Here is a 13963-nt window from a genome sequence, read left to right on the forward strand (position 1 = left end):
AATCAAGCTCGGGGACAAAAGAGAGAATACCCCACACTGCCGACACAGGAAGTGACATCAGAGGGGGCGTATGTAGGCCAACACTCACAGGGTCTTGGGGGCCAGTATGCAGATTTCTTCAAAAAGAAGAGGATCTAACCCACACACACTTCCATACACACACACACACACCTCTATGTGCTGTTGCTGTTGTCATGTCCAAGCCTTAACTCTTAGTCACCTATAGCTGATATTTATGATGAGATTGTACATTTCATTGTGCGTTACGAGGTCTCCTCTTCTTTAACATTTCTGTGTGGTACTGTTTTGATCTCTGTATAAACCAGGCAGAACGGTACGAAGCTTTACTGCTACTGATATTTATATTTCTCTGTTCTACATTTCGACCTCTCTCCCAGGCAAGGTGTACCATTCCACTCCAGCGAGAGAGAGAGAGAGAGAGAGAGAGAGAGAGAGAGAGGCGGCCGTTCAGTGTCCGAGTTTTACTGTAAATGGTTAAGGGCTGATAAAAGATGAGCTACACTCAGAGGAATAACATTTTCTTTTCTTTTGTTCTCGAACAGGGTAGGCAGGGCATAGCTTATGTATATTCTATATTCTGCGAAACAAGTGTATTTTTTACAGTGTACAGATATAATGAATATATTAACGTTATTATTATTACGTGTCGCTTTACGTGTCATACAGGTGTTGTTGTTTATTAATGCCCAGATCAGCTTTCCTGAAGTGTGAATACGCCAGGCGCTGTTCGTATCTCGTGTCTTGAAATGTTTCTGTACACACTGCTGTATCTGTAGGAAAGATCAGCCATTCTGAATACTGCAGTAGCCTTAAAACAACAGACATGGCTAGGGCAATAATCGCTTGGAGAAACTACAATGTACTTACAACAATACAAAACAAGGTCGCTTCCTTCCAGTAAGGGTGGATTGACCTCCCTATAACTTGTAACGCTACGATGCTGCCCGATTTCTGTCTAATAACTGTTAGAGTAATAATACATAGTTACAGTAGTAGTAATAGTGTTGGAAGGATATGTGTGATGTGACGGAGGTTAGAAGGGTTATGTATGGGTGCCAGTGCGCTGTGGTTTTATCTCTCTGTAAATCTGTAAATCTGTTTTTGGTGCCATTAGCTTTAATGAGTATCTTTGTTTTTCAAATATAATTATTAATATTAATATCAAACCAATCTTTTAAATAACCTTAACATAAATAATACAATTGCTCAAGACATGCAAGTTTAATCTTGTCCTGTTGGCAGATTTTTTTTCATTTTGCTTTTCTCTTTTAATAGTGGTATTTGCTTAAATAGGTGACACGAATCTGCAAATAAAAACAAGATAAAACACATTTTTTTAAATATTTTTTACTGGAAAACAAGATGCTTATTATCAAGCATTGGATTTTTTGCAGCGGGCTTTATTGGTTACCGGTTAGATGTGGTCTTGAATTGTCTTAAAAGAAAATGTTTTTTTTTCTACGTACGGCGCACCCAGAGGCCTGGCACGTTCACGTTTGATTGAGGCTACGTGCCTTGTTTTTCTACTCTTTTAAAGCGATCGTCTTTATTTCTGCTATCTTTGAAAGCCATTCTCTCACCTAGACAATAGATTTGAGGAGCCTGTGTTATTGTGTCCTAGTTATTTTAGCTTTATTGCATTTTCGACTACTATAAAGACAATCCCGAAATCATAGCAGTACCCGAGGCGCTGAGACCCACTTTCTGCACCTAAACACCAAAGGCCTTTTTCAGAGAATGCTACAAATGACAAGAATTAACATATGAAAGGAGTCATTTACCTTCAAAATGAAAATGCTGTCATCATTTACTCTCCCTGTTGGCATTTTAAACTTTGATTTTATTTCTTCTGCAAAACACAGACGAAGATTTGATATTGGACGTTGGTCACCATTGACTTCTTTTGTGGTTTTCTAGTTCCAACGTTTTTCAAAATATCTTCTGTTTTCTACAGAAGAAAGAAAGTCATACTGGTTTGAAATGACACGAGGACATGCAAATAATGACAGAATTTTCACTTTTAAGGTGAACTATTCCTTTAAATCATATTTTGGTTTATGTACCTTTGCAATAAAGCTGTGTTAGTTTCTAGAACCTCAGAAATATAATTTTTCTGTCAGAACTACAGGGATTATTTAAGCACATACTTACGGTTATCTTCCTACAAGACCTTTCCTACCATCTTCCCTCTCATGTAATAATCTCAAATGTTCTTCAAATGAAGAGAAGTTTTTCCTAAATGAAGGCAAACCTCTGGGAAGATTGAGGATGGGAATTTGTGCCTACTCTTATGCCGCTAGTATTCCTCCCATGTATTTTAAATTGAGACTGTGCATCGTTCCCATTTCGCACAGCAAGGTCAGCGGACCTCAATATCAGAATGTCCATCTCTGAATGTTATGAACGCGTATGTGTGCGCTTGTATCTCAAAGCTTTGCAATACTGAAGTGTGTCTTGATGTAGAGGGTACAGGCACCTGTTCAAACATGCAGGGGGATTAACACTTGTGCTTTGTACACATATCGCAGCCTGATTTTAGTTTACAAGGTTGTCGTTTTTTTCACCTTGAATTAACATTTTGCAATATTTTATATCCAGACTCCGTTGATATCGCTTTACTGTGAATAAGCTATTTTTAGGAAGTGGAATTTAAGCATGCAAATAATTCTGCAATACAACAAAAAAATCTTTTTTTTTCAGTAGATGTGTCAGCGCTTGCTGCTTTTGAGTATTTATTCAACAACAACAAAAAAAGATTGTAATTGTATTTATTTTGTGTATTTATGTACATTTTTCCTGTTCGATACTATTTTGTTGTTATTCTTTTTTGAGGAAATGGTGTGGGGGTTTATTTCGGGCAGATGGATTTGTTTTGCATTCCACATTAAAGGACAGAAGAATTACACCTGTTAAGTTTCACTGTTTGTTTCTCCATTTCCATTTTTAAATCCATCTAGACACATGTAGAAGTGGATTCGAAAACAGCACGTTTCTAGTGATAAACCTTCACCTAGAAGATGAATTGTGATCCGTTCATAAACAGTGTATGAGGATTTACTATAATCTGATAATCAGATGGGAATTAGCCCGTCTGTGAACCAAAAGCCTTCTCTCGGATAGATGAGTGACAGCTAAAGCTTTAAAATGATAAATTAATCTTAATCCTCCTCTTATGACAGAAATGTCCAACCGTCTGACAGAAGCATGCGGCACATTTGTCAAATCACTAATAGTTCGAGTTTAATTTCATTTTGATAAAAAAACAGAACAGATAAAATACTAATGTATTTTATAGAAGCAAATGGTTAATTCAGTTTATGAAAGTTAGAGCCCACAATTCCACATGCCCATCGCATTTGATTATTTCATGGGAGCCATTTCATAAGCTCTACTGACCCCTAGTGCCTATTGTAGGCATTTCAGTTAAGCAATGTCTCCACATCAATATAACATTCTCACAATCGTTCTCTTCAGTTCATATACGCTGCCCTCAAGTTCAGTGATCCGGCACGTGTGGAATTTTCCGACATCCCAATCCCGTTCCATGAAGGATGTCAGCTGTCTGCTGGACGGTCAACGAAGACGTATTCTCTCTCGCACACATACCCGAAAGTACAATCTTCGAGCGTTCGACATACTTTGCAGGTCAACAGTCTGAGAAGAAGGGGCGCCACCCCCTCGACGTTCCCTAACGCTCTAAACCACCGAACCGGTGTGTAAATCTGTATTTTGACACATTCCTGGTCCTCTGCAGGAAACAGTCTTCTTTTACCCCAATGGGGTTCATTTGGCAGAGGTGGGCTCTGGTATAGCACATATCTTGGGCAGCTTCCATACAGCACATGCAGTAATGCATCATGAGAAATATTGGGTCATTTATACATGCAGCACGGTGGATGTTCTGACAGCACAATAAGAAGCAGAAGAGGTGACACTCGAGTCAAGAGCAGGACAGGATGCGTGAACATCTTTCTCCACTCGTGTATGGGTTTAAAAAAAACAAGCCAATCAAATGACTTGCAGTTAGGTGTCTTGATGTCCGCTTCAGTGGTTCTAGCAGGTTTTCTTCTTTTCATTTGCAATTCAAATGATTTGCATATAATCTATGAGGTCACAATGTGTGTGATAGAGTAGAGGGAGAATATATCTGAAATAGTGCTACACCGCATTTATACGCCTTTTTTCTTTTTATGTTTTTTTTATTGTGTCTCTGGCAAAGAGGCGGAGTCTGTGTCCCATTTTATTTCTGCGGTTACGGATTGTCAATCATCTGCTGAAAGGCGGCGATCAGGTCTTTGAATTCGATCCGTTTGTTGGGTGTCGCCTCCCAGCATCTCCTCATCAGATTGTACAACTGTCAAAACACAAAGAGACACAATAGAGATTAGCATGTCCTTGCAGTTTAATTACCTAAGCATTCACTTTTTATAAAACACAGTGTTATATAACAGCACTTAGTGTTAACTTCCATAGTAGGAAAAATTGCTTTATAAATGTCGTTTGAACATAAAATATGTTTTGAAGAATGTAGGAAAGCAAACAGTTCTTGGGCACATTTGACTACAATTGTCATTTTTCCTACTATGGTAGTCAATGGTGGCCAAGAACTGTTTGGTTCCAAACACTCTTACGAATAATTCTTTGTGTGTTCATCACAACAAATACAGTAAATACATACAGATTTGGAACTCGAGGGTGAGTAAATGATGAAAGAATGTTTATTTTTGGGTGAACTGTCCCTTTAAGCTAAAAAACAATATTTGACTTATAACATCAAGTTATTCATTACCCTCTCAGAACAGCCATCTGGCTTTGAAAGCCTCTTTCCCTCCTCCAGGACTTTGACCAATCGGGTGACAGTCATCTGACCGTGTGTTGGACCAATCATCTTGAGGAATACCTATTTGGGGGTGGAACAGTATAAAGTCACATGACTGGAGTATTAATGTTCATACACATCAAGCATAGACTTCTTTAACTGGCTGAAGGGCTGTTTTACTAGTCGAACTCATTGTGTCATACTAATGAATCTCTCAAATCCGCATCCTAGGACAAATGTTTCCCTAAAACGTGCTGAAAGTGGGGATTGGTTTACAGTCGTCTGTCACATCCTTTGGGTTATACATCTGCCACTCTGGGCACAGACTGGCACCATCTGCCACACTCTTGGAGAGAGTATACTACCAGAACCGCATGCACCCGTTACACAATGGCTTCTTTCAGACTGCTTTTTCTAAAACGAAGCGTAAAGTGGCTCGCTAACAAATCTTACCCTTAAAATCAGTGAATAAGCAATCATGTTTACACAAAATACTAATCAAACTGATATATGATGAGGTCATCTAACCGTCCGCTTACCGACATAGGGCTGCATGAGGCGTCGCAGTATGTGAGAAGCTCATACATGGTCACTCCGAAGGACCAGACGTCAGACGCCCTGTAGAATTTGCAATGGATCAGGCACTCTGGAGCGTACCTAGGAAACAGAGAGAATGGATTTCCCGGCAACAGAAAAGAGCATTTAATAATTCTATATAATTCAATAACTCCTGATGGAACATCACATTCAGTACTGGATTTCACCGAGTCACTTTAATGTCCTCCATCCTCGCTGGGTGAAGTGCATTTCGTAATTGATGCTTACCAGAACACAGGGCTGTCCAGGTCATCTTTCACCGTGTAGTAGCCCTCATTGTCCTTAATGCTTTTGGTCAGGCCGAAGTCTCCGATCTTCACCGTGCTCTCGTTTTCTACCAGAACATTACGTGCCGCCAGGTCTCTGTGGATGTAGTTTCGAGAACCAAGGTAGTCCATGCCCTGGAGAAGAGGTCGGAAAACAGAGGGGGTGAGAAAGTGCTACAGTTCAGAATTATAAGCGGAAAGCATGGGATCAGACTTTGTTATCATACAGTCAAATATTGCGTTGATATTCAAATGTGCCGTTACCTGGCAGATCTGCACCGCATAGCTCAGGAGGGTTTTCTGGTCGATGTTAACTTTGTTTCGGGGCAGGTATTCCTTCAGACTGCCAGCCGGCAAAAACTCCATGATGAGTTTAGTGGATAATCCGCCTTAAAATGTAAAAATATGAAAATATTTCAATTACAATCCACAGCCACAACAGTCGCATATCATTGAAGATCTCATGATTTACCTTCTTCATGACAAATGCCCTTATATTTGACGATGTTCTCATGGTAAAGTTCTCTCAGGATGTGAATCTCACACCACAGGTTACTGCTCTGCTCCTCACAGTTCTCCGGTTTCAGAGACTTCACGGCCACTAGCTCTCCGGTCCGATCACCTCGAGGATCATACCGACACAACTCAACCTTCCCGAAATGACCCTGAGAACGCAAACAGATGAATCTCAGTCCGACCGAAAGATCGACAGTAAAGCGTCAACCTCAAGTTGTAAGTTCACACTTGTGGGGTAAATACCTCTCCGAGGTCTCGGATCTTCTTGAGGAATCTCTTCTCGAATACAGTGGGGTCCACCTCCAGCGTGGGAACTGGCTGAATGGAAGGGTCTGGAGAAAAAACAACCACATTACAAACACAAAAAGAGGAAGAAATAGAAGGAAAAGAATGTGATGCACTTTCATAATGCAAAGCTCACTCCACCCAAAATGTGCAAGTGTGTGAAAACCCAGTTGAAGTCATGATTGGTGATTAACTGTTGAGTACATAAAATCATCTTACTTAATGTAAAGAACATTTCTGTGAAAATATAACTTAAATATCTTGAATATTGACAAAGGAGTGGATCTAAAAATCAATATTTAGGACAGTTTTTTTTGTGCAAAATAATAAAATGTAGTGTTAATAAAACATCATTTTTGTATTAAAATAATTAGTTTCAGTATTATAAATGAAAATCTATATACTATGTAAAAAATCGAACAATCTGTTGCTTACAGTGATGAACACATAACTTATTTTCAGAATTTTATAACTATAACTATGATCTCATAGTAATTCAGTTTTGAGACAGTGTCACAAATGACTAAAGAAACTCCAGCTAAACTGATCTTTATTTAATAAAGATTAAAGATATGGTGAAGAATGGTCAAATGAAACCATTTTTCAAGTTGGTTGTTGGGGATGTTCTTTAACGTTCGTAAGTTACTTAATGTGACAGTTTACCTAAAAATGAAAATTCTTTCTCCAATCGCTCACCTACTTGTCCTTTCAAACCTATATGACTTACTTTCTCCCACACAACACAAAATATTATATTTGGAAGAGGGTGGTAGCCCAACAGTACCGATTCACTTCTTTTGCTTCGACACCAAGACAAGTGAACAGGTGCAGGTTAACAACATTATTCAAAATATCTTCTTTTGTGTTCTGCAGAGGACTAAAAGTCATTTTGGGTTAAGCTATCACTTGAAAGGATAAAAAAGAGAAAGATACAAAGGAACTCCTGAACACTTCTAGCAGCACTTCCTCATGTTAACCACAAGAGTGCAGTATTGAGATGAGTAAACAAATGCTCCCAAACGAGGAAACAGACTATTTAAGCTTAAATTTCCACTTACTCTGTTTTTCCACCATGTCGATGTCTCTGACGATGGCTCTGAAGAAGGGTCTCTGCCGGGGGTCATAGTTCATACAGTGGGTCATGAGTTTGGCCAGTTCTTCACAGTCAGGAGTGGCCAACTGACACTGGGCTGAATAAAACATCTCCTTCTGCTCAGAGACAAGAAAAATGTATAAGCAAATATTTGATGACAAAAAGAGTACAAAGTGATAAGTGTGTGTGTTACCTCTGTGAGTTTCTTGTCTTTGAGAGGCATCTCTCCATTATAACAAATCTCCCATAGAGTTGTGCCAAAGCCCCACTTATCAGCGGCCACACTCAGATTAGCCGTGTCCTGTACACACTCGGGAGCAATCCACGGAATCCTTTCCACGCATTCTGTGGACACACACATAGCGTAGTGTCATGATGTGTTTTTCTTGATATGACCTTAAATGGCTGGTTCATTAAAAAAAACGGGAAATTGTTTCATCGTTCATTCACCCTCATGTTGTTTCAAATATGTATGGCTCACTCTCTTTCACATCATTAAACACAAACATTATTATGTGCAGGAATATTTATAACAAAATTTTGCAAGTAATTTGAAACTGATACCAGAAAACCTCTGAGCTTTACTTATTTTGGGGGATTTCGACAACTATCTTTCATTCTATCACAGCACACCAGTAATGCTGTCTAAAACATGATCCTTCTGAAACTATTATCACTGGGGCTGTCAATCGATTCATCACGAATAATCGCATCCAGAATAAAAGTTTGTTTAGATAATATATGTCTATGTACTGTGTGTATTCATTTTATATTTATAAACACATTTACATACATACATGTATACATATTTAGGAAATATTTGTTGCAAGTATGACATTATGAAAACGCCTACTGTAGAGACATTTCTTGATTTATGACAACATATCCCCAATGTATGTGAATGTAGCGACCAATATAAATACGTGAATGTTTATAACGTAATCCTGGGTTAACATCTGAGAAACGCAGCTGTGTTGGCAGTGGTATTTATTCTCTATGACTGATAATCCAACAATATTATAAAGCACATTTGCTTTTAAAGGAAATAAAGCTAAATCATGTTAGCTCGAGTTGGGTTTTGCCACTTTTTATTAATGAAGCGCATCACAATACACACAAGCAAATATGTGCAGAGTTTTAACATCAAAACATTCAAAGCTCTATATGCAACCCAGCAATAAATTTAAAAAAATCAACATCGGTCCCTACATTTCTTCTATATTGAAAATTATGAAAATGGAATAAAGCATTGATTGAATGCATGGAGCAAATGTAAACTATTAACCGTTGTTAAATGAAATGATGTACTTATGACTAGTATTAAAAATAATTATTAGTGCCTGTGGTTTGAAGTTCTTGTAACTTCGATATTGTGGTTTGTCTTTTATGTCTTTTACTCTTTCTAATGGGCTTCCCTAATTCCAGTCTGTGTTTCCCACATCTCCAAAAAAATACAGCCAGTCTTCCTGTAACAGTTCATACAGCACCGCAAACAAAGCGCTATTCCTGTCTCACAAGCCCTTCTGGGAGTCGGGCTGGACCTCCGCCAACAAAATTCCTGTCAGTTATGTTATCTTCCGAGCAGTCAATTTTCACAGTCCACTAGACCCGTGCTATCAGATCCACGGCACTGCCACAAATTCAATTAAACTAGACAAACACAAGACTGCTTTTTTCTAACAAGTGTCACGCTGTATCTGGGCCACCATCAATATTCTGAGATGACAATGATGCAGGTATCTCAAAATCTCTCATCCTGGGATGAAGTAGTGATGACTAGCATAGTAGTTCTGTTGAACACAAAACTAGATATTTAGGAGAATTTAGGAAAGCCGGTCATGGGGCACCTTTGACTACCATTTAAATTGTTCCTATTATGGTGCTCAATGATGTTCCTGAAACGTATGCTAACATTTTTCCAAATATCTTTGTGTTCGAGAGAACAAATAAATTATACAGGTTTGAACAACGGGGGTTGTTCAAACCCAAAAACTATTTTTGGGTGGATAATCACTTTATAGATATTTTTTTAACATTTTAATTTGGTCGGTTGTATTTTGTTGAAATGTCTGTGTAGTGTTAAAGAACTAAAACAAGAGGTCCTTTTTGACCAGCATTGAATCAGCGATGTATACGTCATCCGAAGAGGCCTATAGCATGTTAATAAGGTGAACACAATGGATGCATTAACATTTGTAGAATTACTAAACTGGTCATAATGTCCATTATCATGGTTTAAAGATTTCGGGTTTCAGTTTTTTTTATTTTTTATTTTGTCGTTCTGTAGCACTAATAAGGTGGTCATCGTTGTGCCTGGTTTCTCCAGAGGTTTTTTTCTCGATTGGAGTTTTGGGTTCCTCGCCAAAACTCTTTAGAATTCAGAAGTTTTACATAATTAATATTGCCGATAGAAATTTACAGTCTGTTTAATATTGACCTGTGTTTATCTCTCCTTTATCTTAAATGTTTGCTTTCACTGTGTGTGGATGCGTGCGTTTTCGATGTGTAAATATGTGTGCATATTGTGTGTCTGTCTACTGTGTTTTCACCTTTTTCTTGTTTTTACAGCTATATGACTTTAGTTGTTTTGCTTATAGTCAATATGTCTTATGTAGAGCTGCTTTGTAACAATGGAAATTGTAAAAAGCGGTTTATAAATAAAGTTGAGTGAGTTGAGACATAACACACTTTTTATAAAGTGATCAGAATGAATGGCTCACCCTGTCTGCTCAATACAGTAATGGGTATGCCGGGGTCACTCAGTTTAATGAAGGGTCCTCCCACTCCGTCCAGACCATCTCGAGCCACTAGAATGTTCTTACTGCACACATATCCATGTACCAGCTTCTTATCCTCCTACAGAACGATAAAACGATAACATTAGGGCACACCTTTCATTTGTCATGTTAATATTATTTGCTAAAATTATGATAACGTCTAATCTGCACTCTTATAGACGTTATTACTAAAATGTCAATATTCACATTCGCTGTGTGTACGTTGTATTGTGTTTGTCTTTACCAGATAACTGAGGGCACTGGCCAACTGTTTGGCAACCTGGAACTTCCACGGGGTGGTGAGAGGGGTGGTCTGTATGCGCATGAAGAGATCCAGAGGGCCGTGCTTAACAAACTCCTCCACCATGATATCTACAAGCAAAAAAAGTCTCATGTAAATAAGCCCAGTTATCAAATGTACTTGCTGCTCATAACACAACCGCAGTTCCTTATCTATCATGCAAATTCCTTTGTGCAAACTAGCAGACCCGCCCATCTCCCAACCCTCGGCTATTTACATCAGACATATAATAGAGCAGGAGTAGCAGTTTGAAATGGCACCGTGCCAAACATTAGCAAGTCGTGTTGTTCAGCTCTGCCCAGTCTATGCTCTGTTGAAATGTTTGCTGTTGAATTATAAAACGGTACAGAGTCTAGAATTCAAGCATGTTACAGTCGATGTTTGGTTGCAAGAAATCCCCATTTCTTTGCACTTGGAATACAACACTGCCAATGTTCCAGATCTACACGGCCAAGTGGAAAACAGTAGTGCTTTAATTGTCCTTTGGCAGAAATCGCGTAAATACTTTTGCACAATTCACTTTGATCGCCAATGGAAAACAAAAGGAATGACCTAATTCTCAAGCTAAAGTAGAACAGAAGATGAGGACAGAAGGGAATCAGAAAAGTTCAGAAAAGGTTAAAGGTCAAGGCAGTTACACATTCACAGACGACAAGTGTGTAAGCTGCTTACTCTCTTGGTGACGAACACACACTCCATAAAGCAAGACGATGTGTTTGTGAGAGATCTGTCGCATCATACTGGCGGTCTCAAAGAAGGCCTGAGGAAACAAACATCATGAGGAAACAAACACACATGGATGAAAAATCACAGTTAAAACCTTTAAAAGTTTGTTATAGTTCAAAAGAAAAGTAGTTATGTTGTCCACGCTTCCAACCAAAGGAAGTTACAAATGAGAAGGTCATAACTCTGAAATTAACAATACAGTTATTTTCTAAACCTACAAAACATACCAACACATCAATCTTCACATTTACGCAGAGCTTGTTCAACAAATATTCAAGTTTACTTCATCATCATTTCTTCTGCCGACCATTCCACGTTCACCTAATTTTGTGTGGTAATTCAGATCCACTCAATGTTGTTTTTCTGTGTATTTCCTTACCAAAGAGATGTCTCTGTGTGCTAAGCCCAGCACTTTCAACACCACTTTCACCTCCGGTGTGTATCCACCCATCTCCTCATCATCCTCATTCTTCAGCTTCAGAACGCCAGCGTAGATGTTGGTCCTTGTACCCGGACCCAAATGCTCTCCCTGAACCAAACCAAAATGAAAGAAATGTTACATGACGTTTTTAACATATTAATAGAGCGTCATAACACTATTTTAGAAAAAGTACAGTTTTAGATTGTAAGAATGTAATGAGTGCGAGTTTCAGCGAATTTATTGGTTAAAGTTAAATGAGATTTAGCTGCATCTAGTGGTGAGGTTGTGAATTGCAACTAATGGCCCCAACTATTCCACCCCTCAGCCCTCCCTTTCGAAGCACTACAGTGGCTGACAGAAAACTAAGCTGTTGTCACGTTTTTGCTTCTTTGCTGGAGGAGATAACAAGGGGACCCGAGGTGTATGTACATAGAAAAAGCTCATTCTCAAGTAATAAAAACATAACGCTTCATTATGTAATGTCTATATACACCTCTGAAGACATAGTTATCTCAATCGTATCGCATTTCTGTCAGTAGTTCCTCACATTGACACATCGGACCTTAAACAGGTGAAAATGTTTTAAAAAGAAAAATCAAGAGATCACCTGCACAATCTCCTCCTTAAGGATGCGATGGAAACTCAGCTGGCTCACTTGGTGTTGTCTATGGGGGGCAGGCTCTCGGTTTATGGTCATCACCAACAGGTTGGAAATTTCTAAAGAGCAGAAAGGCAATTGATTGGTCGAAAAAATACAAACAAAGTGGGCTGCAGGATTGAGGTGTGCAGCTTCAACACAAATATCAAAATAAACACAATATCCACTGGTTTGATCTTCCAGTGCCATTTCATTTTTTATAATGTGTAAATCATGCCTATGCAAATTTAACCAAACCGTGTAAATCGGATGGCAAGTGGATTGACAAAAGCAGATAAACAAAGTGCGTATGTGTCTGTGTGTGCACATGACAGCTAACCCCACATAGGCAAAGAGCAGCCGAGAAGAGGAAGTTTTGCACCCAGTGCAGTGTTACACAACACGGCGCATACTACGCAGAAACGATGAGGGTGCGCTTTGATTTTCAATGTATTCACGGGGATGTTTGCATTCACATAAGCTCATGTTGAATTCTGCATGACCGACTGGTCTTTTGAGTGCTCGGTGACATCATCTTGATTCAGACATCGCCAGAACAGTTTTTATGAGTGCAAAGAGATCAAAAGATGTGAACAACGGAAACCCACATTTACTACATTTCCTGCCCGTCACTGATGCCTCAGCATGTACTCTGACGAACGCATGTAAACAACAGTAGATATGTTCAACAACAGGGTGTTCTTCACATCCGAATCAATCCTTTTCATTTGTACATAACCAACTATAAAACAAACATGCTAAATTGCTGAGCAATTTATGTGTTATTTACATAAAAAAAATTATCTATTTTTTTAAATTTGACTTTGGAAAGAAAATAACTAGGTATAACTGTCTAAACAAACTATAATAGACAAGCAAACCATCACAAAACAACATATGTCGGGCCTAGTTTTCCAATGCAAGTTATATAATGACCTCTGTTTATAATAAAATGCATGTTCATGTGTTCACAGTTGAGAAGCTAACAGACCAAAACCGAGCCATCATTTTTGAAGTGATGGAACAGCAACTTATTTCATTGAAATAAACATCTGACGTATATGTGTACTTATTCATGGAAAAGTTCAAGAGAAATTCTATATTATAAAAAAAAAGAAAATACTGTTATCATTTAGTCACGCTCATGTCATTTCAAACCTGTATGACATACTTTCTTCCACAGAACAGATAAGAAGATAATTTGGAAATAAAATTTTGCATCAAACACCACTGGTCCCCATTCACTTCTATTGTATGGACACAAAACCAATGCAAGTGAATGGGTTTCGACAGTTAACGAAATTCTTCAAAATATCTACTTTTTGTTCTGTGGATCAAAGAAAGTCATACAGGTTCGAAATGACATGAGGATGAGTAAATGATGACACAATTTGTTTGGGGGGTGAACTATCACTTTAATGATAGTTGTCCTGACAAAGTGATGATGTTTTGAAGTGTCACTGCTACGAAGACTATTTAAATCAACTGGTTAAATTGTGCCTAA

At 38.5% G+C, this 13963-nt stretch overlaps 2 protein-coding genes across 2 annotated transcripts in view; one reads left to right on the top strand and one right to left on the bottom strand.

Moving 5' to 3' along the window:
* The window catches only part of LOC130424793 (ribonucleoprotein PTB-binding 2-like), a 53401-nt gene extending 50475 nt beyond the window's left edge, over positions 1–2926 (top strand). The window contains exon 15 of the mRNA XM_056750713.1: positions 1–2926. Coding sequence (XP_056606691.1) covers positions 1–138 — 138 coding nt within the window. The 3' untranslated portion in view covers positions 139–2926.
* jak1 (Janus kinase 1) overlaps positions 2774–13963 on the bottom strand; it is a 26976-nt gene continuing 15786 nt past the window's right edge. Inside the window, exons 11-24 of the mRNA XM_056750712.1 lie at positions 12430–12539; positions 11781–11930; positions 11348–11435; positions 10619–10746; positions 10318–10453; positions 7791–7942; positions 7563–7713; positions 6463–6551; positions 6176–6368; positions 5968–6092; positions 5666–5838; positions 5380–5497; positions 4811–4921; positions 2774–4375 (exon numbers count right to left, since the gene is read on the bottom strand). Of these exons, the coding sequence (XP_056606690.1) occupies positions 4274–4375; positions 4811–4921; positions 5380–5497; positions 5666–5838; positions 5968–6092; positions 6176–6368; positions 6463–6551; positions 7563–7713; positions 7791–7942; positions 10318–10453; positions 10619–10746; positions 11348–11435; positions 11781–11930; positions 12430–12539 (1826 nt within the window). The 3' untranslated portion in view covers positions 2774–4273. The remainder of the gene's footprint in view (positions 4376–4810; positions 4922–5379; positions 5498–5665; positions 5839–5967; positions 6093–6175; positions 6369–6462; positions 6552–7562; positions 7714–7790; positions 7943–10317; positions 10454–10618; positions 10747–11347; positions 11436–11780; positions 11931–12429; positions 12540–13963) is intronic.

Source organism: Triplophysa dalaica, chromosome 6 (assembly GCF_015846415.1).
Source record: "Triplophysa dalaica isolate WHDGS20190420 chromosome 6, ASM1584641v1, whole genome shotgun sequence".
In the NCBI taxonomy this organism is placed as follows: Eukaryota; Metazoa; Chordata; class Actinopteri; order Cypriniformes; family Nemacheilidae; genus Triplophysa; species Triplophysa dalaica.